The following is a 27,087-nucleotide window of genomic DNA, read 5'->3' on the forward strand; positions in this document are numbered from 1 at the left end:
ATCATATGCTGATTTGGTGCCAAAGAAATATTTCTTATTATAATCAATGCTTAAAACAGTTTTGCTGCTTAATATTTTTAATAAAAGTATTAATTTCTTAAAATAAAATATTACTGACCTTTGAAAGATAGTGTATAGTGTTCACATTATATTTTTAGATATTAAATAATCATCTGTTTTTTTTTTCCTTTTTTTTGTTGGTATTTCAGTTATTTAAATAATTTGTAAATTAAAGGTACTCTCGTTTGATTTGATTTTCTATTTTTAATTGGAACTTAATGGAATCAAACAAAAAAAGTTAATAAAAATACATAATAAGCCTGTTATCAGTACAAAAACAGCTTCACATTATATAACACTTGAGTTAAACACTTGGTGCCAATGTAATTTGTAAATACCATGGTACATTATATGAAAATGATAATAATTTATGACTATTGTATATACTGTATGAAATTACCATTGTATTATGTGATTCCATCACTGTACCATGGTACAGCGACAATAATTTTTTTGTAAGAGACTTTTGCTCTCCTTTCATCTGCGTTATTCACATTTGTTTACTTTCCTGTCAGGGTTGGTTTGAGGTAGTGTCAGTGGCGTGTGCTAAGTTAGTCTGCCGTTCCCACTCCTATTTATTTAACCTCTTGTGGTCCCACTTTCACGTCGCAGCTCATGAAGCTTTCGTTCCCCTTTCGGAAGGTGAAGATGAAAGATGACGGCAAAGCCTTGTGGATTCTGTCACAGTTTTCATCCAGCTGGACTGTGAGGCCCGATGTAGTATTGGAGGATTCCCACTGCAAGAGAGGATGTCTATGCATGAAATAACAATTTCACAGTGTCAGGCACTTGTGTGTGTTGGCCAGCACTCCAGCTAAACCTCTGTGACTGTTCATTCAAGAACTTTATTATTCATCACCCAGAGCCAACTCATATACATCCATTTTTTCTTATTCTTTCCTGAGAAACTCCTGTGGTGGTTGATGATGTTACATTAAAGGAACAGTTCCTCCAGAAATTAACATTTTGTCATTATTTAATCACCCTAATGTCGTTCCAGACATTTCTTTTCTGTGTTTGAAACACTGTTTTCTATCACATATCATAAAAGTCCATATGATTTTGGCGCTTTGGAAAAGAGCGACTTGGACAGTTTCAGAGATTTGTGGTTTTGAAAAAATGGAATTACTTTAGGGTGATTTTTTTTTTTTTTTTTTTGGTGAGCTATCCTTTTAAACCAATAATATGCATTTCCCACCTTTATTGAAGACTTTTTAAATTTATTCTCACCTTCCAGGTAAGTTCCAACAACAAGTACCAGCTGGCTGCCTTAAGGCGTTTCTCATTCTAGGTATACCCTTCAAAGGCAGCACATGACAGCACACACTGCTTACTTTTCCCATTAAAGGAAACAAGATTGAATAATGTGCACTGCATAAGTGAGTCTTGGAGAGTATAGAGAAGGTTCAGTCAGGTTAATATTGATGAGCTCCTCTGAGATGCTGTAATTCTGTACCTGTCTGATTTTACAGTATCTCCTTCTGTACAGGAACAAAACTCCTTCAGAACTACAATGTTATACTGTACAAAACATATTGTGGTCATCAAATAACCATGCACGTTTATACTTGCCATTGAACCTATATTAAGTAGTCTGGATTAGGCCGCCTGATATTGATTTTTTTGATGGCCAGTGCTGATGTCTGATATAAAGCCGATATAGGCCTATATGATATTGCACTATTTAATATAAGGATAGTGAATAACACATAGGCCTACAATTTCTGCAATGAAATTTATATATATATTTTTTTTACAAATTTGACATTTATTTTCTAATATTTATCAGCCACAGTGGCTGGTGAGCAAAATAGTTAATGTCAAGCCCTGTATATATATATATATATATATATATATATATATATATATATATAATTTTAAAATTAACCATTTTTTTATTTTTTTTACTTGATAAAAACAAATTCATAAAATAAACAGATATATACTTTAGATATACTTCCTATTATAGTATATTTCACAAATAAAGATGTTTAAATACATAATAATTTATAATATCTTAATATCTAATGTATAATAATAAAAATGATAAAAATGTAAATGTGACCCTGGACACAAAAGCAGTCACATGGGTCAATTTTTTTAAAATTGAGATTTATACATCATCTGAAAGCTGAATAAATAAGATTTCCATTGACGCATGGTTTGTTAGGACAGGACAATGTTTGTCCGAGATACAACTATTTGAAAATCTGGAAACTGAGGGTGCAAAAAAATCGAAACATTGAGAAAATCGTCTTGTCCATTTATGTTCACGATTGTGCTGCTTTCACTGACAAAAATAAATGTTTTATATATTTATGGTTGGAAATTGACAAAATATCTTCATGGAACATGATCTTTACTTAATAGCCAAATGATTTGTGGTATAAAAGAAAAATCGATCATTTTGAGTCATACAATGTAATGTTGGCTATTGCCAAAAAAATACCCGTGCTACTTGTGACTGGTTTTGTGATTCAGGGTCACAAATATCAATATGGCAATATATTGGTCAACCACTAGTCTGGATGCATGCAAATACCCTTGTTGGCATGTGTCTAGTTTGGATAGCTACAAGTGACATATATTTGTGCCAAAATACTAAAAACCTATTTATTTTATCAAAACTATGCATGATTACATGGTCAGTTGCAGTTTATCATTTGCATTAAGCATTGTTTTTCCCCCCACAGTCCTGTCAGAACGCTCCTGTGACCCATTTTTAGGTCATGACCCACCATTTGAGAAGCACTTTATTAGGCCACCTTGGTGGTGACATGTCAGCAGCGATGCGTCATGACCCATACATCTCTTGAAATCATGTCCTCTTAATGGGAACTGCTTTTGATAATACAGAGGCTACTGCAGCAACACCTAAAGTGGTGTTGTAGTTGAAGTTTGTCCAATTGTCTGATCATTTTGAAAGCGCACCCCCTGAAGCAGATAGACTTGGTGAGTGTTTCATATGATGTGGAGGATGAGCAGATGGTTTGGCACTGTCACTTTTATACATAATCATTTTCTCTGCTTGTCTCATAGGCCTGCCACGTTCTCAGCTGAGCCCATGGCTGGCTGAAGCTAGTTGAAGTGGGAAATTGTTTTAGCCTCTGCCATTGTCTCCTCACTCCATTCAGTGTGACACAGAACAAGACCCAGAGGAAGCACAGTGTCTTGTTGAATTACCTCACCTCCCTCCCAGTGCATTAGTCATCAGGCATAGAGCCTACCTGCAAGATTGAGGGCCAGATTTACTAAACAGGCCAAATTAGCGTGAGAGCGCAATTCCAAAACAGCTCCGATGTTAGTGGAAAGTTCTGCGTGTGATCTACTGATGACGCTCAAATTAAAGAACACAGTCAGATCATATACATAATAACCAACGCAATCTACCAGTCAGCATCTGGTTTAAGACGTTCTTTTTTTTGGGTGGTAAATAATGGCGCAAACACCAGTAAATTGACGAGCGCAAACTTTAATAAATCACGTTGCGTGATTCATTTAAATACTCTCCTCCCATCAATTTTGCACCTGAAAGGGAAACTCCTACAAATGCAAAAAATAACTGTGTCCACCCCTTTTCAGCGCTAATTTTACACTGTGTGTCTTTAGTAAATCCTGACAGCAGTTTTTTAATGCCAAAAAAGGGTTTGTACTGGAGCAAGCTGTTAGTAAATCTGGCCCTTGGGGTTTTGATATGCAAATAACCACAGAAAGATTTCCAAAATGATTCTGCATCGTAAGCCGGGTTCACTATTCTTAATGAACATTGCGATCAAATTTTACTTCTGACGAAATTCTGGCAGTGTCTGAAGTGTTGGGGCACAGTCCTGCAGTGTGACTTCTCCTACGACTAACTGTCAAATCAAAAACCAATAGGAGCGCAGAACCTGATGACGCAATTAGTGAGACAACAACAAACCAGCACTTGCTGCACACACACGTCTTTTTTTCCCAGCATTCTTTTTTAAGAAAAGCCATGATCATAATTAACGCTAGATATTGTTTTTGTACACTACCTTCCATTTACATCCCACATAAATGGGGCTTAAAGTCATCGATTAATGATGTAAAACTCCCGACGTGTGTCTGTTTTTAACGCGTCTTGACTACAGTCTGACAATAATGATGACTGAGATCCTTCCGTGTGACATGACTTCTTTAATGACATAGAAGTGACATTTTATTAAATTATTCCTCTGCATTACTCCTTAATTTTATTGAGAATTATGTCCCTGTTGAATCCTAGTGCCTTTGGTAGACACAAACACATCAAATTCAGTGTAATTTATTTCTGCCTTTGTTTAATTTTCTGATCACAGTGCAACAAAGTCTCTCTCTGTCCTTTACAAAGATGAGCGCAACTGAAAACTCAATATGGAAGCAATTAGCAATGGATCCTTGCACATGTAATAACAGGGCAAGTAAGTCTTTGCAAATAATCCACTTCTGTCCATTTTTTTTAAGACCCTCTTGTTTCTGGCTCTGTGGGGCGGTTCCTCCCTTCCTCCTGAACCGAGCTTCTTTTTCTGTTGATGAACTTGCATTTTATAGTTTTCATTCCCATTCCTTTCTTTCATGTGGCCAAGACTCTGTTTCCCATCAAGGCCTGTGATCCGACCACAACAAAGGCATCACATGGCGATACAGGGGGAAACTTGGTGACAGAGTGAGAAACGTTTGGAGGTTATATTATTACAACTAAAAGAAGTGTGAAAGCTCATCCTCAGGAAACTACAGTGCAAATAGTCTCCTTTTTTCCAGAAATGGTGTTTCTTTGAATGCCACTCGACAACCCACACTGGGTTTTGACTACCCATTCATCACGATGATGAACCTTCTTATCTGGTTCTTCCCATTCAAGTCGCTGCTTCCCTACACTGCCGCAACTTAACGATGCCTGCCGACCACATCAAGTTAAGTTGCTGCTAATTGCTATCCTTCCCCGGGCCCTTCTTATTTCAGCCATCCTGTCTGGAAACCTTTTTTGCCGAGGTTAGCCACAGCAGCAAGATGTCTGCCGGCTCGTAACCCAACACCAATGCGATAGGCAGTAGAAGATGGTTATTTCCTATCAAAGGGGCAACAAAGTTGCTCTTCGGGTGACTTTTGCCGTTTGCAGGTGAGCATTACATAGTATAAATAGGAATAATGAGTCCTGTGCTGTGCGAAGAGTGGGTATGAAGGACGTCCATCCCATTAGTAATGCATGGTTTGGCTGGCAGTAACTTGGTCCAAGATTACAAAGAGGAAATCATGATTGCTCTGGGAGATCTGACTCTCCAATGCGCCGTAAACTCTCTGAGCTCGACGCGACAGCAGAGGCCATCGATCGACCCCTAACGGAATGGTCCAGTCACGCATTATTTATTGGCAAGCTTTATGAATGTTAATCTGCTGCCTAAGTCTCTCACTGTGAGTGTTTTTGGATGAATGTTGCCATAAACGTTAACCGCAGTCTTTATTATTATCAGCACCATTTTGAAGAAGGATAATTCTATCTATCTATCTATCTATCTATCTATCTATCTATCTATCTATCTATCTATCTATCTATCTATCTATCTATCTATCTGTCTGTCTGTCTGTCTGTCTGTCTGTCTGTCTGTCTGTCTGTCTGTCCGTCCGTCCATCTAACAATCTATCTATCTATCTATCTATCTATCTATCTATCTATCTATCTATCTGTCTATCTATCTGTCTGTCTGTCTGTCTGTCTGTCTGTCTGTCTGTCTGTCTGTCTGTCTGTCTGTCTGTCTGTCTGTCTGTCTGTCTGTCTGTCTGTCTGTCTGTCTGTCCGTCTAACAATCTATCTATCTATCTATCTATCTATCTATCTATCTATCTATCTATCTATCTATCTATCTATCTATCTATCTATCTATCTATCTATCTATATGTCTGTCTATCTATCTATCTATCTATCTATCTATCTATCTATCTATCTATCTATCTATCTATCTATCTATCTATCTATCTATCTCTCTATCTATCTCTCTATCTATCTCTCTATCTATCTATCTATCTATCTATCTATCTATCTATCTATCTATCTATCTATCTGTCTGTCTGTCTGTCTGTCTGTCTGTCTGTCTGTCTGTCTGTCTGTCTGTCTGTCTGTCTGTCTGTCTGTCTGTCTGTCTGTCTAAGGATATCTATCTGTCATTCTATCTGTCTATCTGTCTGTCCATCTGTCTGTCTATCTGTCCGTCTGCAAAAGAAAAAGTCATGCATGTTTTAAAACATGGTCATCGTAATTCCAAAAACTCAACATTATTCAGGTCCCAGCAGGGGTTGTTTCTGTGTCTTGCCACCTGCATGACTTTAATTAAAATCTACATGACACCCAAAAAGCAAAGCCTGTGATTTCACATTTTAATGAGGCCTGATTTTCTTTCTTCTTGATTCCAGCGAGCATTACTTCCACAGTGCTGCCTGGACACTATCCAAGTGTTCTGTGGCTTTTACGGCTGTATTTTCTGATTGGATACAACTGTTTCAGTTGTGAGAGCAACAGTGCAAATGTCCTACCACATATGTAGCTGCACCCTATGTCGTTTGCTCAAATGTGCTTTTTTCAGAGCCAGCCACCGGAAAACATTTGCCCTTTTTTGAGGCAAGCAAGCCTCACACAAATCAAAATGATTTTTAGTGAGCACTCATTTTAGGCAGTCCTGCCTGAGGTATGTTAATTGCATTTGATTAATGCCATTCAGGAAATTTGTTCAGGGAGGTTGTGTGGTTTTTTGATTTGGTGCATGATGCCCTACTCAACCCCTGAAGGAAGGGCTCAACCCACATCAGTGGGACATCCATGCTTGGAAATCAGAGGCTAATTATCCCCGAATCTTCACTGTGCTCCAATATGCTGGAAATGTCTTCAATACTTTACTCACTTATGAATATTCTTACATATGTACGTATTAAATGAGTGGGAAAAAATAGCCATAGAATATCTAGGGACCAGAATTTGGGCTCTTTTGACTTGAACCATTAAACAACCACCCAGACAATTATTGCCACATAACAATGGAAATTGCTTTGTTACTTATTATTATTAATATTCATTCATGGGATTCTATTCTTGCACGTTTTCATTTTCTTGGCTTTTGTAGATCTTGGAGAGCGGATCAGAATGGAGATGTTATCAGATTATGAGGTAGCTCACATATGAAAGCCAGGGTTTAAATCCACGCTCTCTCCACATACCAGCTTCCTCATTCAAACCAGAACTCAGTCCAAATTATATGCTTTGAAGTCTAGAGCTTAGAAATACCAACAGATACCCTTTGATGGAATAGTTACCCTCTTGTTTATTTTGACTGTGCAAAAGTCCTGCGTCTCTGTTGTTTTTGGTTGATGAAACAGCGGGGGGGGGGGGGGGGGGGTTGGTACGGGCATAATGGGGTGGGGTTGGTCCATATGGTTGCGTTCCAGAATTTTTTGTTCTTTTTTACAGTTTAGCCTTTGCTAGAGGTTTTAACAGAATTGTCATTTCACCTGACTGTCGCACGCTTATGGAATTAGTTTGCAGACAGGTCATACCGCACAAATACAATCATAAACCTGATTGTTTATGTCTTCCATTATAATTATTCACATCACCCCTTCCCAGCAGTGATATGACTCATCCTGGGACAGCAGACTTGCATGCTAACAGATGCAATAACAAATGACCATAACAGTTTGAGTGCGACTCCTCTTATTCCTCACAATATCTGCCAAAATACTAAGTGTTTTGTTTCTAAAAAGTCATAATAATTTACACGTAACATGGGATCTCCATCAAATAATGCATGAATATTTCTGCCTGTTTGAACTAGCTACTAGCTGTACTAGCTATTTCTGTAGAACATTTGGATTAAAAGAATATTTCCTCTTTTGTCTCTTAGAGTGTTATACAGCAAATGGAGAGGACTATAGAGGCCGACAGAACCAGACCAGCCTGCAAGGGGGGAGGCCGTGCCTTTTCTGGAACGAGACTTTCCAACATCCATACAACACCCTCAAATACCCCAATGGAGATGGAGGCCTTGGACCCCACAACTTCTGCAGGTCAGGCAAATAATGTATGGTTGAAAGGAAAGCAAAATAATTGGGATGGTTTTACTATGGTACAGTGCAATGTCCAAGAAACATAATAAAACCTTGTTACTTTCTGGTACTTTATTCTTAATGCATTGAGAATGCTTGTATTGGGAATAATATTCTGACTTGTTAAGAGTGGACTGTTCCTTTAAATAGAAGAATGCATTTTTAAGTGAAAATAACCAAGAGGATCATTGTGTGATTTGGATATGTGGTGTAAGAATTTTATTGACACATTCTTCAGTGTCAGAGTGTAAGAGTTGTCTCCACACTCTAAAACATTCACACTTTATGTCCTCAACATTTCAGATGTTTTATTCATTGAAAGTCTCTCTGTCTATGACCATGAACCGTATTTATATCTATAAGCATCTTAAAAATGTGTTAGTCCTTAAACCACAATACTAAATGATTCTAAATTTGTTTCATGTTGTTGGAAGGAAGCATTTGCGCTCATATTGTTGCTCAGAAAGTCATACTGCAGTGTTTGACTGTGGTCCATGAGTGTCGGTTTATTTAATTTTTTTCATTCCATTATTTGGACTCAGCAGGGCTTGAAGAGTTTACATTTGCAAAGTCGCCTTAAATCCCTCTGTACAGAAAACAAACGCAGCAGAGCGACAGTGTGGATGACCGATAACCTCTTTCTCCCTTCAGCTTCACATTTGTTCTAGAATATAGATGCACATGCTAACCCACCATGCAAGAAAACAAAACGTTACTGCCATAGGCCTGTAATAAACAAATTGGTAATAGATTACAATATGCTGAATTATTTGGTTCAGGCACACGTGTAACACAATATTTCAACCTTAGTCTGTTCATAAGTGTCAATTTGATAAAAATTCCCTTTTTTTCAAGTTAGAGTTCTCGCAGTTTCCTCAGCTGTTATGTCATTCCTTGGACTGACGATAACTGAAAACACAAGGAAGTAGATGAGAGATGGCTGTTTTAAATACTTAGAGATAGTTCACTCATAAATGAAAATCATGACATTGTCTACTCCTCTTAATTATTTGAATCCTGTTTAATTTTTAAGCTAAACACAAAATAAGTTATTTAGAAAAATGAACACATTTATTTCCATGTGTTAACATGAACACAAGAGGGCCAATTACAGTTGAATCCGGGAACAACTTCTTAAATTTGTATTGTATGACTTGGTATATGGCTTATATAGGCAATTGTTATGGTATTTGATTATTTGTAGTTAGACAAAATATTTAAACCAGCTTTATTTGCCATTTGCTTAGCTGTGTTAAGCTAGTGTAAAAAAAACACAGCTTTACAACAGACCAACATGACAAGTGGGAGAAATGTCACCAGCCTAATGACAGATGAAAGATTTTTAATTTTTATGAACATTCGCTTTAAAACAGCCTGCTTATTGCTATTTCAATCATGAGGAAGGGTGCTGGGGTTACTCTGTATATGTGTGTGCAGGTCCAGCAGACTGTATGATATGGGAAGTGAAAGCCGGATTCTGAACGGCAGACAGAGATTAAGTGTAAAGGGGGAGATCACCGTCAGGAACACCAGTGTTGATCTTAGGCACACGGTTGCATGGTGTTATGTCTGCTGGCTGTATGTAGGAATGCCTTTGTGTCATAACAGACTTTAGGTTTTTGACTTCACAAGATCTTGCCGAACTGGCTACACCACTGGAGACTTTTTGAAGTAGCATCAGCATTAGATCTATCTATCTATCTATCTATCTATCTATCTATCTATCTATCTATCTATCTATCTATCTATCTATCTATCTATCTATCTATCTATCTATCTATCTATCTATCTATCTATCTATCTATCTATCTATCTATCTCTGTCTGTCTGTCTGAGTAGATTTTTTTAAGCATTAAAAAGAGTCAGGGAAAATGAGACAGGTGTATGTTTTTAAAGATATGACAACTGTTATTTGTGTAGTGAATGTTTTTATAGTTTCAATTACATGTAAGAGAGGAATGCTTCTGGAAAGCTGCAAGTGTGTGTGTTTCTTTAATGATGTCATAAACTTTTTGCATCTCTTTGTTAGCTTGTCTACACGCCATTTGACTTGAAAGAAAGAACTGCAATCTTGGTATGTTCAGAGAAGCAGGCAGAGAGGAAGAGAGAAATGGAGGTGCCAAGTCCTAATATCCCTCACATTTCATCTTTATTGTGTGCTGTAAAATAGCTATGAAAACATTTAGAGATGGGGCAGAGAGGAAACGTCCCATTAATTGTGAATAAAAGGAGCAATGAATGTTGGAGATTTAGACGGAGAGGTCTACAACTCATCAGCTTCCTCTCAGACCTGTACACCTGTTTCTACACCTCCTTACAGAAAGAGCAATCATAAACGGCACTTAACTTTAATAGTACACAAATAGCATTGTTTAGGGTTTTAAGGTAATTCCCATTTATAGAAAAAGAATGTGTATTTATACTATTCACTTTGCAGATGATTATATTCAGATATTTATGCATTTGTTAGCACCAAAACATACCATGCAGGGCACTGGACTGCGACCAGAATGGTTGCAAATGCAATATAATTTCAAAATGTGCTACAATAATTTGAAATCTAGTCGGGAAAACTGCATCCATCCGTATGCTGTTTCATCTCATATCACAGAGAAACGATGACAGTGTGAATTGTGATGGTCGAGGCAATAACAAATGATTCTTATGAACTGGTCGGTCAAAAAAATTTACAAAAATAGGTTCAAATTCGCTCGTGAATTAGCATTTGAAATCAGACTCTCGCGGTGTCTCATTCAGAACCGTTACTGAGTTCACACCTGACTCCCTCAATGACCCGTTCAAAATAATCATAGTAGACATATATAATAAATACTAAACGTCCCTTCATTACAGCACGCAACTGTTGTTAAAAGTTGGGAAAGTGGGACTGTGTTTTACAATCGTGGGACAATTGTAATGCCCTGACTTTTTAGACATGAACCATGGTATTCTTTAAAGTATCATGTAAATACTGTTACATAAATATAGTAAATATACATTGTATAAATCAAAGTATTCAATGTTGTCAATAATGATATTTTCTCTGTATTCAGTGTAAATCAATGGTATATCAATAGTATAATAGGCCAGTTATTTTTTCCTGCTTTGTATATTATTTCCCTGAGAAACTTTAATGTTTAATTTTCCATCTTCAACCTGTCAAGAGTTTAGCTTAAGCGAAAGTGCAAGCAATCGTTAAGCATTTGTGCCTTTTATGTTTACACTGTTGTTTACTTGACTGTGAAATTGAATGTTTGTTATCCACTTCCAGGTGTCAGTTCAGTGAGGCAGGCTTGAATTGTTGTGGTTGAATCGACACGTAATGCCCCAAGAGTATATATGTGTGATATAGATACAATAGATTCTGACAATTAAACAGTCTCTCAAAAGTGTTGGACGTGCGTCTCAAATTATTACTGTTTGTTGAACAAGTCCTAACTCGGTCCCAATTTAAAGCTACATAAAATAACTATGTTAGCTACATTAAAAAAGTACTTAATTGTCTATTTGCCTGTTTTGTCATTTTTATTTGATTTAGAAGGTTCAGCACTTGTACAGGCTCATACTTGAGTTTCATTCCTGCTGTAGCATATGTCTGCCATGTTGACCAAGCATAGCTCTGAGCATATTGGGCAAATTTCCCTTGCTCATATTTGCTTTGGATACTGGTTAGCTGCAGAGGACTAATAGTGTGGCTGAGGTTGGCGTTCAGGAAAAAAGCTATTTTCAGTATTTCCCTACTATAGATCTTACACGCTTTTGTTGTTAAAGAATCCCAGTTTTTTTATGAATAGCCCCATCCCAGAATTTAAAAGTTTATCATAAATTTTATGATTATATATGGAAAGCAGTTATTAAAGAAAATCTTTTGAACACGGGCCAGACAAGAACAGCTGGTTTTCTCTCAGTTCATATGCCCAGTAATGCTGAACTTTGTCTCAGGTGTTTCTAGTAAGAGTATGGAGCTGTAAAATTGAAGGAATGGTTCACCGAAAAATGAAAATTCGATCATAATTTGTTCACTCACATCATTCCAAACCTGTATGACTTTCTTTCTTCTGTAGAACATAAAAGAAGATATTTAGAGAAATGTCTCAGGGTTTCTTTTGTGGGTTTTATTTGGTCCATACAATGGACGTCAGTGGTCACCAAACCTGTTTTGTTACCAATATTCTTCAAAATAATAACTATCTGTTTGAGATGGTTGCTATAACTCATATGGCATAATTTGGTCTCGGAAGATTTAAATGAGAACAGTTTAGTCCATATTGATTGCATACTTTGAATGCAGCTATCTTGGCAAATCTCAGCAAAGTTTGAAACATTGTTGAGATCTATTCTGAAACACTAGAGGAGAAAAATACTTTTCTAGGGAATTCTGCTTATGGAAAATATCTGAGAGATAGCAGGAGACTGTTTGCTCTCCATATCATTACGGTCCACAAGAAACAATTCATTAAATTAATTAAGAAAGAAAGAATCCAAAAGACCACTAATAAAATGCTTCTATTTTTTATACAAATATTTATTTGATATGTTTGGTCTTGGTGGACAAGATCTGCTACGCTGTTGCTGTTATTGCTGCTGCAGTGCAAGTACAGGACTTGCTACTGCCAATAGTCAAGTCAAGCCAAGTCACCTTCATTTATATAGTGCTTTTTACAATACAGATTTTTTCAAAACAGCTTTACAGTGATAACAGGAAATAATGCAACAAAGGGTGTTTCTGCTGTACAGCAGATCTAGAAGAAAATAGCGTCATAGTCTATCTTAAGTAAGTTTAGTGATGGTTCAATACATACACATGACATGCTGTTGTGAGCCAGTAAGACATGCTGCTGTACAATATAGCATACATTACATGAATTATCCATATCAGATCTATATCAGTTGTGGCCTAGAGAGAATAATGTGATTGCAAGCAAATTGAGTTGAGGAACTATCAGCCTGCATCTTCTAGAGTTTCATGACAGAACTTTGTATTTACTTTACCAATTATATTGTCAGAATGACAAATTGAGTTACAATTTTTCCCTCTTTTGTGCTGTTCTAAAGAGCATCTTGTGCTTCAATGGAAGCAAGAACATCTGACCATCTGTACAGAGACTTGATCAGTGTCAGAAATTTGATTACAGACCTATAAATGGTGCAGAATTTCTGCATCATTTACACCATAATATATATTTATATAAATATATATATATATGTAAATCTCTAAATGCAGGGGTAATTCCCCATCCCATTAACCAGCCCGGACAGATGATGATCCCATCGTTACGGTAACACATGAAAGGCCCTGGGATTGTATAGTCATTTTCTGAAGGGACTTGACCCTGCAGGCTTAACCGGACACACACACACACTTAGCATCATAAAGTACACTTTTGCACACACACATGCGCACACACACGTCCACGCATTTCAAGTCCTGAGGGCAAACAGGCCTGCGTTTGGTGATCAAAGCCTCCTATTATATCTGTTATGGGACTTCACCCCAGCATTCTCTGTGGCTGTGCTTTTCTCTCACCCTTGAGGGAAGGAGGGGAGTGATTAGAGGTTAAACAGATAGATGAATTTTAGGATTAGTTTATTGATATGACTCGTGCACATTCAATAGTTTTGTCAGTTACTTTATCAGTTAGTCAGTTACTTTGTCACAAGTCATATGAATTACGTTTATGATACTTGCATGGTAATTTTGAGTCCTTTTGGAACTTAAAAACTGTAGTCCCCATTCAGCCAGTCTCATTTTGTATTCTGCAATCAGAATTGAAGTTAATTACTCATAATCTTCCCCTCCAGTGAGTTGCTAACAGTTGCCAATACTTCTTTGAGTTCTTGAGTTGAACTCAAGATCCAGAACGGTCAAATTCATGAACAAATTATTGAAAATCAGTTTTCAAGAACATTTTGATCACATTGAACTGGAGATTGTTTCTTGGCACATTCGGGAGGAGTACTGTTAGCGATGAACAATTACATTTTGAATTAAATTAAAGTTGTATCAGCCTTTTTTTATGAAACTTTTATAGTGCATTTTGTCATTTTGTAGCTTGGCTAGTCCCAGTTCTCATTCACTTTCATTAAAAAGAGTGTCCAAAGCTATTCTTCAAAATGTCACCTTTTGAGTTCTACAGAAGATCAAATGTTATGTGGGTTCGGAACAACATGATGGTGACTTAATGATAACAGAATTTTCAGTTTTGGGTGCACTATTCCTTTAAGTGCTCCCCATGTGACCCCAGAGGCAGACTGGATCAGATAAAGCCATATAGAAACCTGGCACAGTGTATGAGTATGTTTATGTGTGTCTGCCAACGGGAAAGATTCCTCTTATAATCTAATCTCCTCCATTGAACCTCAATTGCCCTCAAGTCTTCAACTCCAAACAGGTGTCTTTCCTGAAGAGGAGAATACATTATTCCTAAAAAAAAAAAAAACTATGCAAAAATCCATTATACTTGACTGAGTCATAATGAAAATCCCATCAGGCCGGAGGGGTTTGTCAAACTTGATGGTCGAAATACACACATCGCTCCAAAGCCAGACTGGTTTGTTAGCAGGCCAGATCTCATTCTCCTCAACAGAAAAGGGGAAAAAAGCAGGGGAAAATGGGAGATGTTTAACTGACTCCAACCTGAGGTTAAGTTTCCCCCGAACACAAAAAAGAAAGCACATGAAAAGACGCTTCACTCAATACACTTTCCTGTTGTAAAGAGAAAAGAAGAGAAGCTGGAAAGTGTTTTTGATAGGGGAAGAAAAGACCGTGGCACGCCCTTTTGATTCCACCGCACAATGGCTGAAATCAGATAGCTGTCGCCTCGGGGTCGAGCTCGAGATGTTGCATTGAAGCTCCTTAAAGACAAGAAGAATAGCTTTTCTCGCAATTATCGTTATTTCTGACGGCGCGGGCACCCGTAGCGCACGTGATGGGGGATTCGGCCGGGCTTTTTTATGATGAATGTTCGGTTCAAGAAGAAATCAACCAATCACTGCCTCGTCTAGCTGTGCGGTTGTAATCAATACTCTGTTTTGAAGGCTTTTGGGAGTTTGGGCATCAAGGTTTAAAGTACACACCGTAGAGCTTAAAGGGGTTTTGAAGCAGACAAAGCCGGAGAACTCTGCAGGTCACTGTCTGGAAAGGAACAAAGCCTTTCCCCGGGCCCTCGCGTAGACGCTGACCTGAAGGTGGACATGCTTGAATGGACAGGGCAGGGGGAGAGAAAGAGGCTCAATAAAGCACATAGGTTCCCACTGTAGGGGGTGTTTCTGTCTGACTGACAACCCATGAAAAGGCTTTTCTCTTTAGTGACAGCTACGCTTGAACTAAATTACATGCAGTAACTAACTAAAAGCAGTGATGCTACTAAATTAAAAATTTTCAGTATGGCGTGACAATTTCTCAGTTGTTTTCAAGTTACACTACCATTCAAAAATGTGGAGCCAGTAGCAACAATGCATTTCATTGATCAAAATTGACAGTAGAGACTTTTACATTTTCATAAAACAAAATCTATTTCAAATAAATGCTGTTCTTTTGAACTTTCTATTCATCAAAGAACGTTTATGTTAAGCTAATATTAAGCTAATTAGGCAGTTTTCAACACTGATAAGAATTTTTTCCTGAGCACAAATCAGATTCACCAAATCAAATCAGAGTGACTAAAGACTGGAGTAATAGCTGCTGGAAATTTTGAAATTGTAAGAATATTTCACAATATTACTGTTTTTTACTGTATTGTTCGTCAGATTAATGCAGCCTTGGTGAACATAAGAAATATACGACTTTTGAAAGTTAGTGTAGCTCACTATTTTGATGTCACATTATATTGCATTTTATTTACATTATGTCCTAAACGTGCTGAAAGTTCTCTCTTTCTCAGATTGGACAGTCTGAATCATGATTCATTCAGACTGTTTATTTTAATTATCTGGTTTATTAACAATTCGCTGATTCATTTGAGTCATCACTGAAGTGTGTTCTTGAAACTTATAGTAAACTGTCTGAAAACAAAACAGGGTTCCCAAACTGTCTAAATATGTTCACCATGTTCATCAACTATATATAATCGCATCTTAGTAATATGTCAACATTTGAACTGCTCTAAAGTTGTTGTTTTTGTTTTACATTTGTATCATTAGATATTTGAGTAAGTTGAAACTCAGTACTTATTTAAATATTTAAAAGTGTAATTCGGCAAATTCTCTCAAAAGAAATCATGTCATCACTGGCACGCAATGAGTTCTGGGGTAGGCAAGGCCGCGAAGTTGTATCCATCTGTTGTATGCTTTACTTCACGGGAAACGAAGGACGCATTTGGAGGATGCGTTTGAAGGAGCAATCGAATTTGGACAGCCTTCGTCGCACCGTGGTGACACAATCTGCCTTTAAATTCGCCCTTTGAAGGATGCAGCCTCTGAATTGGGACAATTCAGAATCAGTTTTCAAACAAATCACTTGAATAAATGATTCAGTGATTCACTCATAAAGACAAGTCATTGGTCGCCACCTACTGGTGTAACGAGGATTCCTGTAGAAAGACTTACTGAAATTATAGCTTGTTTCTGTAGTAGCTTCTACTATAGCTAGCCTAATTTTTCAAAAGAGGAACTTGACTGTCGTTGAACTAATTTGGTTCAAGTAGTTTGCAGTTTTAAACTAGTCTCTTTCTCGCACAGGAACCCAGATGGAGATGTCCGGCCATGGTGTTACATCGCAGATCTTGAAGACGGAATCTACTGGAAATACTGTGATATTCCGACCTGCCAAAGTAAGTGTTTGAAAGTGGGGAAAATAACATCGAATCAACAATGAGTACAAGTTAAAGCAGGAACCTGGCCAAAAAAACTTTAAGTTCCCATCATCTGGATAATAAAACTGATAAGCAAAACTGCATTTTTTGGAAAGGACTCTAATTGCTCCATCTGAAATCACACTGTCACAGCATGCACAGATACGTTTGCGGTGCTTGTCATCACTTGACGTTTTTGCATTTTCCATCCAGAGAGTGTACAAGAGCATCTGTGTGTTGAAAGTATGTTTTTCCCTCAAAGCTATAGGGTGATTAGATTAATTATTGATGTATCTGTATTCAGTATTATTTCATATAATCAGTGCAGTCTTCTCTTTCTTTCTTTCTTTCTTCCTTGGTATTAGTGAATAAGTCTTTCTGTGCATGTCTCGAGGGCATGTATGTGTGTGCATGTGCATACGAATGCAAACTCATTTTTCTGTCAGTCAGATTTATATCAAAGATTGAAGAAATTGCTACAGAAAATCAGCCTTGCCATTTAAGGACGAAATTACATTAAAATAAGCAGTTATTTTAAATTGTAATAATATTTCACAATAGTACTGTTTTTATTGTATTTATAATTAAATACATGCAACGTTTGTGAGCATAAGAGACTTTAAGAAACATTTAGTCTTACAGTCTTACAGACGCCAAACTTTTGAACAGTAGTGTTATATATATTTTATTTGCTGAAAGATCACCATTCTGGATAACGTCTCGGTTGCATATGGTAACCCTGAAGGAGAGAACGGAGACGCCTCGTCGAGACCGACGAATAGGAATCTCACTAGAGAGGCCAATCTACTTCGAGTGAAACTAAACAAGCCAATGCACATATGCCAATGCTCTGGGGAGGGTTGGATCGAGGCAGAGGCACGGGGACTCCGCCCCTTTGCAGGAACGAGTCTCGACCGCAGCTCCGCAATGGTCATCTTCCCACAATGGGTACTCATCCACGAACGCTGCCTCAGCGTGTTCGAGGCCCAGACACACGAGGCAACGATCGTGACCATTCCGTGACAGCAGGTAACGACCACATCCAGAAACACACAGATAGAAAGTCATCTTGAAAAAGACGCAATCTATCTGTGTAAGCTCTTTTAGGGACTGCTCTTACTGGTGCTGCTGAGGGACACGCAGGGCAGCGGTCGCAGCGAACACAGACAGGAATGTGCACCTGTCTGTGCGCTGTGTCTCTCTCGCTGGTCTTACCAGCCGTGAAAACGGCTGTTGAGCGCTCTCACTGCGCACCTTACCAGCTGTGACAACAGCTTTTTTGTTTTGCTCAGTATTCAAAAAAAGGGAGAGAGAAGATAAGACCACTCGCACTGCTGTGCTGTCACGCCCGCACCGGGGTGGAGAGGTCCGAGAAAAAGGCGTTCTTGAAGGTTTCACAATCTCCTGAGAGTTTGTAGAGAGCATCGAAGTGCTTGGCTCCGAAGCAAAAAGCTGAAGTGCAATCGCACCTGCTACTCGTTATATACCCCCACTGCGAGGCTGCACAGCTGATGCAAATGATTGCACGCCAATGTGAATTGGCTTGTTTAGTTTCACTCAAAGTAGATTGGCCTCTCTAGCGAGATTCCCATTCGTCGGTCTTGACGAAGCGTCGACTGACCGTTTGAAGAGGAACGGTATTATTGACTGTACTTCCGTTCATTCCATCCTAAGCCTAAGACTTTCATAAAAATCATTCAGACTACCTTAACAATGGCATAGAATATATATATATATATATATATATATAGAGAGAGAGAGAGAGAGAGAGAGAGAGAGAGAGAGAGAGAGAGAGAGAGAGAGAGAGAGAGAGATCTTTAGTTAAAATCTAGTTAGGATTGTTGTTTATGTCAATCCATCAATTTGATCTTTTTTCCCCAATCACATCCACTCCTGTTGTGTTTTGTTAAGGCCTGCTTCTCAGAATTTTTTTGTGGTGCGTGACTTTTGCTTTAATTTTCCTCCATCTCCATATTCACTGTCCAGTACAACTGCACTCACTGACCCATTTCCCAAAAGTGGCATGCACACATTAATCTGTATGGATGCCCAGTATCTCTGTGCCTGAGTGGAGCTAACAAAGCCCACCCAACTAATGCCCCTCTGGGCTGAGGCTGTCTTGGACGGCAGGCAAATTTAGGACAGCTTTTGTCACAGCCAGTTGTCTTCTCTGTTAGGTTCACTGTTTTGAGTCTGGTTTATCGTAAATGTGTTTGTGTGTACCGGCTTGTAACCTATCTGTTGTTTTTTTTTTTTTCATGTCCCAGATTCCCGTCAGCTCACAGGGCATCGCCCATATCAAATACAGTCCTCCGCATGCTCCTGTTTCGGCTTGGATATCATTAGATAGGTCTTGGGTCTTGGGTCTTGGGTGGTGCCCTAAAGCCACGATGCCCACAATGTTTGCCATTGAAAGCAAGGTGAATTGTTGGACTTTTTAGCTCCAGGCAGTCGTTATGGTGTAAAATCAGAAAGCAGTCTGCGCAGTTGTAGCATCACAATAGACACGCGTACATGCACCTGAGGCTGTTTCCCTATTTGTTATGTGGGATGAAAGAATAGAATTTGCCCCAATCTCCATTAGGCACGCTGTCATGTGCAAAATGACACTTATCTTTGCAGCATTTAGAGAGAGGTAGATTTTCTCCTTTGTTCTGTTTTGGTGGGTTTTTTTTGTTCTCTGAATAACAATAACCTGTTTTAGATGTCTTATCATGTTAACCTTCTACAGACTTTTTGTCCTTTTACCAACTCGCACACACACATAATTAAGTATTAGTTTATAATATGTAGAAACGGTATATAGAAAAGCCTTCCTGTATGTAACGGAGGGACTTAATGTTTATTTATAGACTGTCAGGACTGATTCAAATCACTCAATGTGCAGATTAACTTGGGACGCTATAATGTTTACTTTCACTTTTATAGTATGTGAATATTCAGTATGTAGGTTTAGCGTTAGGTTATTTTCTTAAAACGTGTGTGTGTGTGTGTGTGTGTGTGTGTGTGTGTGTGTGTGTGTGTGTGTGTGTGTGTGTGATGCTTGGCTCAGGGTGATGTTTGGATTTGCTCTTTAACCTCCTGCAATAACAGATGAGAAGATTGGTCTCAGTGCCACATTTACACTGACAGATTGGCTTGCGAATCAAATCTAATAGTAATTTAAGGAATTGAATCATTCTGGGTATGATTCCTTTTCAATTCCGATTCCATTAATGATTTTATGTTAGTACTTTTAAAGAAGAATTTTTTTGAAGAAAATTAATACAGTAGTAATCGTACAGTAGTATTCTCTCTTTTTTATATATATTTATTAATTGATTTGGTAATTTTTTTTAAATGCTACTACTTCCAAAACTCCTATCTTTAACCATTCAGTAACTACTCTGATTCAAATCTCACAAGCCTTACAATAAACAACACAATACCTTTATATTTTTAATTCTGAAGGGAACTGACTCATAAGATTCATTTTTCGGGAATTGGAATACACTGGCCGCACTGTATGATTTTAATTCTCTAAAATTAACCGACTCATAAGCGTCTTTCGTTCAGGAATCGGATTGTACAGTATGCACTCTATTTTTATCCCCCAAAAAAGAACTGACTCACATTAGTCAATTTTAGAGGAATCGGATTTCAGTGTTTGGGCTGTATGTTTTTGATTCACTAAAAAATAATGACTCTTAAGAATCGATTATTCGGGAATCAGACTACACTGGTTGCACTGTATTAGATATGCATGATTATGGATAAATCGGGAATCACAATTTTTTTTCTTTAAAATAGAGATCATGATTCTCCCACGATTCTGAATAGATTAAATAAGTCATTTACTAGAGGTTCTGACAAAATGTTAATTGCTGCAGTCTATTTCAAGAAAAAAAAAACATTTAATTTGAATGAATTCTTTTTTTTTTAAGGTTTGAATGAATGATTCAATGACTCACTGATAAAGACTTCACTTGTTTCATTACTGGATGAATCCGTGTTTTTAAACGAACTCTTGAATGAATGCATTTTTTAACAGTTACTTGTGGCCACCTACTGGTATAACGATGTAATTGATATGATCTTGATTTGAATTGTCAAGTTATTTTCAAAAGGTGATTTTGATTACTTCTGTTGACATCAATGTTATATCCAAACTATACATTTTTATTTCAGTACTTCTGTGATAATTTGCATTATTGTAAATAATGATACTGTGTGGTTGAAGAGATTGTAAAGTTGTTTACATGACAACTGCTCTCTCTCTCTCTGGGTCAGTAGCAGCACAAACGCAGATCTGAAAGTTCGCTGTGAGCCTACTTGTCAAAGGAATATCGATTGGGTGTTTAAATCGAAATCGCGACCTTTAAACGATTAATCGTGCAGCTATAAAAATGATTTATGAATTCAATCATGATGTAATTAATCTCATGACTGGCTAAATAGACAGATGAAGATACCACAAGTATGTCTGCAAGATGTCTGTTAAAGATCACTTCATCTGGAAAGCTTCTGCTGTTTACTAACATCTGATAGACGTCTTTAAGATGTCACTTTTACATACATTCTAAATCATAAACATCTTAAAGACATATTCTAAACGTCTATTTAACATCTGACAGGAAACGTCTTATAGACTTAAAGCAGATGAGCAAACACTCTAAAAAATATGTCTTCCAGATGTAAACACGCATATCAAATAGACGTCTCCGTGATGTACATGTTCAATATTGTTCTTGATCCAATATCTTCATTAACAAAACAAAATACAAAGGCCTAATTGTTCTTTTTCCCCAATCAGTAGATGTTAATAGACCCTCTTGTGTTTTAGGAGTCGAAAATCAGGTGCTATTTTTGTATTTTCTTTTGTCTCTCTAAATTCTTAGGGCCGCCCGTACCTCATGACCCAGGGCAGGTCCAGCGAGGGTTGAGAGATGAGATCTATGCAGCTCTTTTCACTGTTCATTCCTGTTGTTTCACTCCTCCAGCCTCTGAAAACACTTCAATTATTCTGTTTCTATTGAGAACGCCTCCTTCAATCTTTAATTAAGCATGCAGTCACTCCCTGAAGGGCATGGCAGTGAAAAGCATTGATCTCTCCCTCAATTGTGTCGTAACACGGCCTCCGGCACGACTAATGCAATGTGCTCGCCGCCTTGCAGATGCACGGCATGGGAAAAAGTATGCCGTGAAGTATGCCGCAGCAGTCCCCTGTTAAAGGGTCGATGGTATTGTTTGTGTTCCTTGCATGTTGTACTCCAACCGAAGATTTATACTCAAGATGTTTGGAACGACCCCGTTGACTTGTTCCTTTGATTCTCACTTTTTCTTTCTCCTAGTGTAAATCTCAGCTGCTAAATGTACGATGGATATAAGGGTCATGGGTAAAGTTCGGCATAACGCAAACAGAAACTCAGTCAGAAACGCCTGCCTTATAAACAAAGCTACACTGTCAAATTCCCCCGAGCAGAAAATAAAAGCATATTAATAGTCTGTTTTTTGTGGAATGATCCACAACATCAACAAATTAATTTCACTCCGAAGCAGATCCAGCTGTTGTAACTGTACAAAAAAAGTTAAACCAAAACACATGTATTCTGGCCTGGATAAGTGTGTCTGTAACAGGAGGGAGCCTGCCAAAACGGGAACACAACTTTAGTATCTGAATTAATGACAGACATGCAGATCTAAAAGCAGAAAAGAGGATGAGGACTCTTGAATGATTTACCAACAAATCACCAAACCCCAGATGCTTAATATAGTCATTTTATAGGTGTTTTACACCAAAATGTGAAGTGCAACACTAAAACTAGATAATTGCTAGAGGTTAAAAAGCCTCCTCTACCCAAACTGCACTGCGTGTCCCTGAATTGCTGTTCGTACAGACAGAAACCGAAAATGTTAAATGACTATTTCGAAATAATAATTTTAAATAAATGTTTAATTTACAAAATGTTTTATGTTGTTTTTTAACTCTTGATTCCTTATTTGATATAATTAATATTATTGTATTTAATTTTTAATTTTTGGTGTATTTAATGGACACTATTATTTTATTTCTGTCATCAAGCATCCTGGTCCCTAAATATCAGTATCAACATTGGCTATTAAAAGAAAGAACAGAACGTCTGCTTTTAAACAAAAATAGCTCCATGTTTGTTTGTTTTTTGTTTTGTTTTGTTTTTTTTACACATTTTATGAATGTGGGTAAGTTTCATAAAAAAGCAACATTTTGGGAAAAAAGTGTAAAAGTTTTTTTTTTGTCAAAGACTACATCCAGATCAGATCAGAACGATGATCAAAACATAGATGGAGTAGATCTAGTCCACCAACACCCCCAAAGCTTCACAGTCCTATTGCTTGTACTGGGCCGACATATCAGTAACATTAGGCAGTTTTGATTTAAATGTTGATGATCGCGTTATTTTACATATGCATTTGTTTTCATATGCTATCGTTTGTTTCTGCAACTTCTTTGCACGTGTTTTGATCAGGAGATTCAGCAGATGTGTAATAGCACCCCCTACAGTATAACAGTGAAAACACAGAAAGCTAGAAAATTCCGACAATGACAGGGAAGCGTTGTCTCACAAATGACGGAAATTTCCGTCAATGGCCAGGAAAGAGTAGAAAAAAAAAATATCAGTCAACCACTATAGTTAAACTCTTACAAACCAATAGTTAGACGAAATAGCCTAGAACAGGGGTCTCCAACACGTCGCTCGCGAGCTACCAGTGGCTGCTAGCTCGTGGCCTGATTGGAGCTAGCTCGCCAGGGGCCGTTCACATATCGCGTCTTTTGCGCGCTCAATTTCGTTATTTCAAATGTAGGAAGCTCATAATTGAAGCGACGCGCTCATTTTTTCCAGGCGCAGTGAGATGAAAAAATGCATTAGCTGCTAAAACTTCTTTGCCATTGTGGAGAGCGCAGTGCATGGTTGCATAGCAACGACAGACGCCACGGGAAAATCGGACCGAATTTTACTATTAATAATAAAAGATAAGCTAATGTGCATTGTAAACGTCAGTAATTTATCTTTTTTGACTCATTCTTTTTATAAAAATGATTAAAAGGCTGAAATATGCAACCCAGACAGCATTTACATCTGTGCCAGGTCCGTTTTCGAATCAGTAGATTCGCGCAGCAGTCGCACTCAATATGCAGATCTGCACCAACTCTGCGCCAGACTTGTCTGTAGCTTCGACTGTGACAGTCCGTCCGGCGGGTGCGGCGCCGATCCGGGGCAGACCATTCGCGCCACGACTGAATTGAGTCCGCCTGGCGGGTTTGGACCGGATCCGTGCGAGCTGCGCAGACCATACGCGCCACAACTGAATTGAGTCCGCCTGCCGGTTGTGGACCGGAGCCGCGCGAGCTGCGCAGACCGGACGCGCGGGCGCCAGCCCACATAAACCCGCTGACAAGAGTGGAAGAGTGCAGGCTGCACCGTCTCTGCTAATTGGTAAGTGCATTATACACGTATACTTTAGTAAGTACATTATAAAAGTAAACTGGTGTTGATTTCATATTAGTCTGTTACATAATCATATTAAAAATAAAAGTTTACAAACGTTTACACTGACATTCTTACAACCTGAGACGTGTCAGATAAGCTGGGTAGTAGCAGGCGGTTAGCTGGTAGTATAGGTTATTTTAAACATCGACCACAACTAATGTGAACATATGCTTTAAGGCTGAATGGGTGATATTTGCTTATTATTCTCCAAAATTGCTGAATATCGTGTCCATTGTGTGTTATCTGCTAAATCGTATAACGTTAGCCTACCCACTAACGTTACCAGCGGTGACCGCTGCTAGCAACTGCAACAATAACAGATTAATGACTTCCCACGTCCAAATACATTAAACTAGTCCGACGTCAGTATCATGTCAATTCTCACTGTATTATACCGGCTGTAGAGTGCGACATATATGTGATATGTCGATATGTTAGCTATCAAACTACATGCAAATTACTGTTGCTTACCTCCAGTTCGTGTTGCAAAATGGATAAACCTTAACGTTACCCACGTCTTCTAAGCCACTGCGATGTGCCTCTTTTGTTAATTTGTTAAACAAGCTGTTTGTGAAATAGCCTAAAGCGGTTTTAAATTTCCATTGATGACTGATTATTGCAGTGTTCGTACATACTATTTATTGGCTGTTAATAACTTTAATTATAGGCCTATAATTCATTGTATAATCGATCTAACGTTAAATGTTTTTAGATAATTTTCAGCCCAAGCAAGCTCCTATATAATATTATTATCCCCCCAGCGTGTCTATGCGGTGATGAGCAGTTAAATTATTGCGTGGCATATTAATAATAATAATAGCCTATCAATTTAACAATAAAAGTAGGCCTTCCCTAATAATAATAATAACAACAACAATAATAATAATAATACAGTCAGACTAATAATAATTTAATGCATAAATTTGAAATGCTAAATCCTCTTAAGACGATCTAGACACGGCAGGCAAAAACATTTTCTCTCATTAGGTTCAAAATTATTTTTTCATTGTGTTCACATATTAGATGGAGAAATAATTACAGAGGGATTTATGGATATCTACTTTTGTTATCCTGTAAATCAAAATATACTGTCCATGAATATGTTGCCCATACCTCTCTATCATTTATCAATCTTTTACTTCTCACTAATTTAGTCTCTTGTTTCCACAGGTGGGAATGCTGGCCTTCATTGGTGGAAGAGATACCAAAAACATCATAACCAACCAAGGCTATTATGGCTCGTAAGTATTATATATAGATGCCTTTCACTTTACTTAATCACCACTCTCTCATTCATTCACTCACTACTCTATGAAGGTAAAAGAGTATCAACACTCTAGAGCGCGTAGATGTGAATTTGAGAACTTGTACAATAAATATTCATACTTGTACGTGAACATTTACACTCACAGCTCCAATGTGAAATCCTGTCAAATTAAAATCTGAAGTTGAATGTTGAAATTTGCACTCACAGACAAAAGTCACAAACCTGTATTTTGAATTTGAAGCTGCAGACAAGCAGTCACAAATGTGTAAAATGCCATTCACAGAAATACAATGACAGACACAAACTTGTAATATATATTTGCATTTAATCGCAGTACAACCTCAATTAGGCACTTGCAACTTCTCAAATCTGTCACTGCAATTTCAATTGCAAACTTCGCGCCTTGAATTTTGCTACTCTTTTTTCGCAACTCAGTGGCGGCGAGAGAGAAGGGGGGTTGGGGGGGGGGGGGGGTTGGGGGGTGTTTTCTCCCTCCCATAGAAAACGCTTAATGAGGCTTAATGGACCAACAGTTATAAAAAATAAAACACGATTCGTTATAAATTATTAATAAAACAAGGGCAGCAGGTTTATTTGCTCTGAACACAAATTTGGTCATATTTAGTCATATTCTGTGCTCATCGGCTTTTCTGTTGATTGCATTATTAGTATGGTGTTTACTGAGTTTGATAATATCATTTATTTCTTTAAATATCAGTCTAATGCATTAAGTCATGTTAGCATTTCAGAGCGTCCCCCTTTCTCTCTTACTGCCACTGAGTTGCAAGTGCACAAGTTAGTTTTGCAACTTGCACGAAAAGAGTAGCAAAATTCAAGGCGCGAAATTTGAAATTGCAGTGGCAGATTTGAGAAGTTGCAAGTGCCTAATTGAGGTTGTATTGCGATTAAATGCAAATATATGTTACAAGTTTGTGCGTGTCATATTTCTGTGAATGGCATTTTACACATTTGTGACTGCTTGTCTGCAGCTTAAAATTCAGAATACAGGTTTGTGACTTTTGTCTGCGAGTGCAAATTTCAACATTCAACTAGAGATTTTAATTTGACAGGTTTTCACATTGGAGCTGTGAGTGTAAATGTTCACGTACAAGTATGAATATTTATTGTACAAGTTTTCAAATTCACATCTACGTGCTCTTTAGTGCTGATACTCTTTTACCTTAATACTACTCATTCTACACCACTTTAGTCACATTTATTATTATTTATTTGTGCAAGCATTGTACAATAATGTCATGTAATAAAGAATCTTTGAATATTGGATCTAATATTTACTCTTTGTTTCTTTGCTTTGTTGTCCTTTTTGTACGTCTTACTGGAGCAGTGAGGAAGAATCGCATGTCTGACA

The 27,087-nt window shown here is 37.8% G+C and overlaps 1 protein-coding gene across 2 annotated transcripts in view; it reads left to right on the forward strand.

Annotated features, from left to right (window-relative positions):
• Positions 1-27,087, forward strand: part of kremen1 (kringle containing transmembrane protein 1) — a 74,230-nt gene that overhangs the window by 27,647 nt on the left and 19,496 nt on the right. For both annotated transcript variants that reach the window (XM_077241533.1, XM_077241534.1), the window contains exons 2-3: positions 7,950-8,112; positions 16,831-16,922. In XM_077241533.1, the coding sequence (XP_077097648.1) occupies positions 7,950-8,112; positions 16,831-16,922 (255 nt within the window). The remainder of the gene's footprint in view (positions 1-7,949; positions 8,113-16,830; positions 16,923-27,087) is intronic.

The sequence above is a fragment of the Siphateles boraxobius genome, unplaced genomic scaffold (genome assembly GCF_051911475.1).
Source record: "Siphateles boraxobius isolate OS27281-9 unplaced genomic scaffold, OSU_SipBor_1 24, whole genome shotgun sequence".
Classification (NCBI taxonomy): domain Eukaryota; kingdom Metazoa; phylum Chordata; class Actinopteri; order Cypriniformes; family Leuciscidae; genus Siphateles; species Siphateles boraxobius.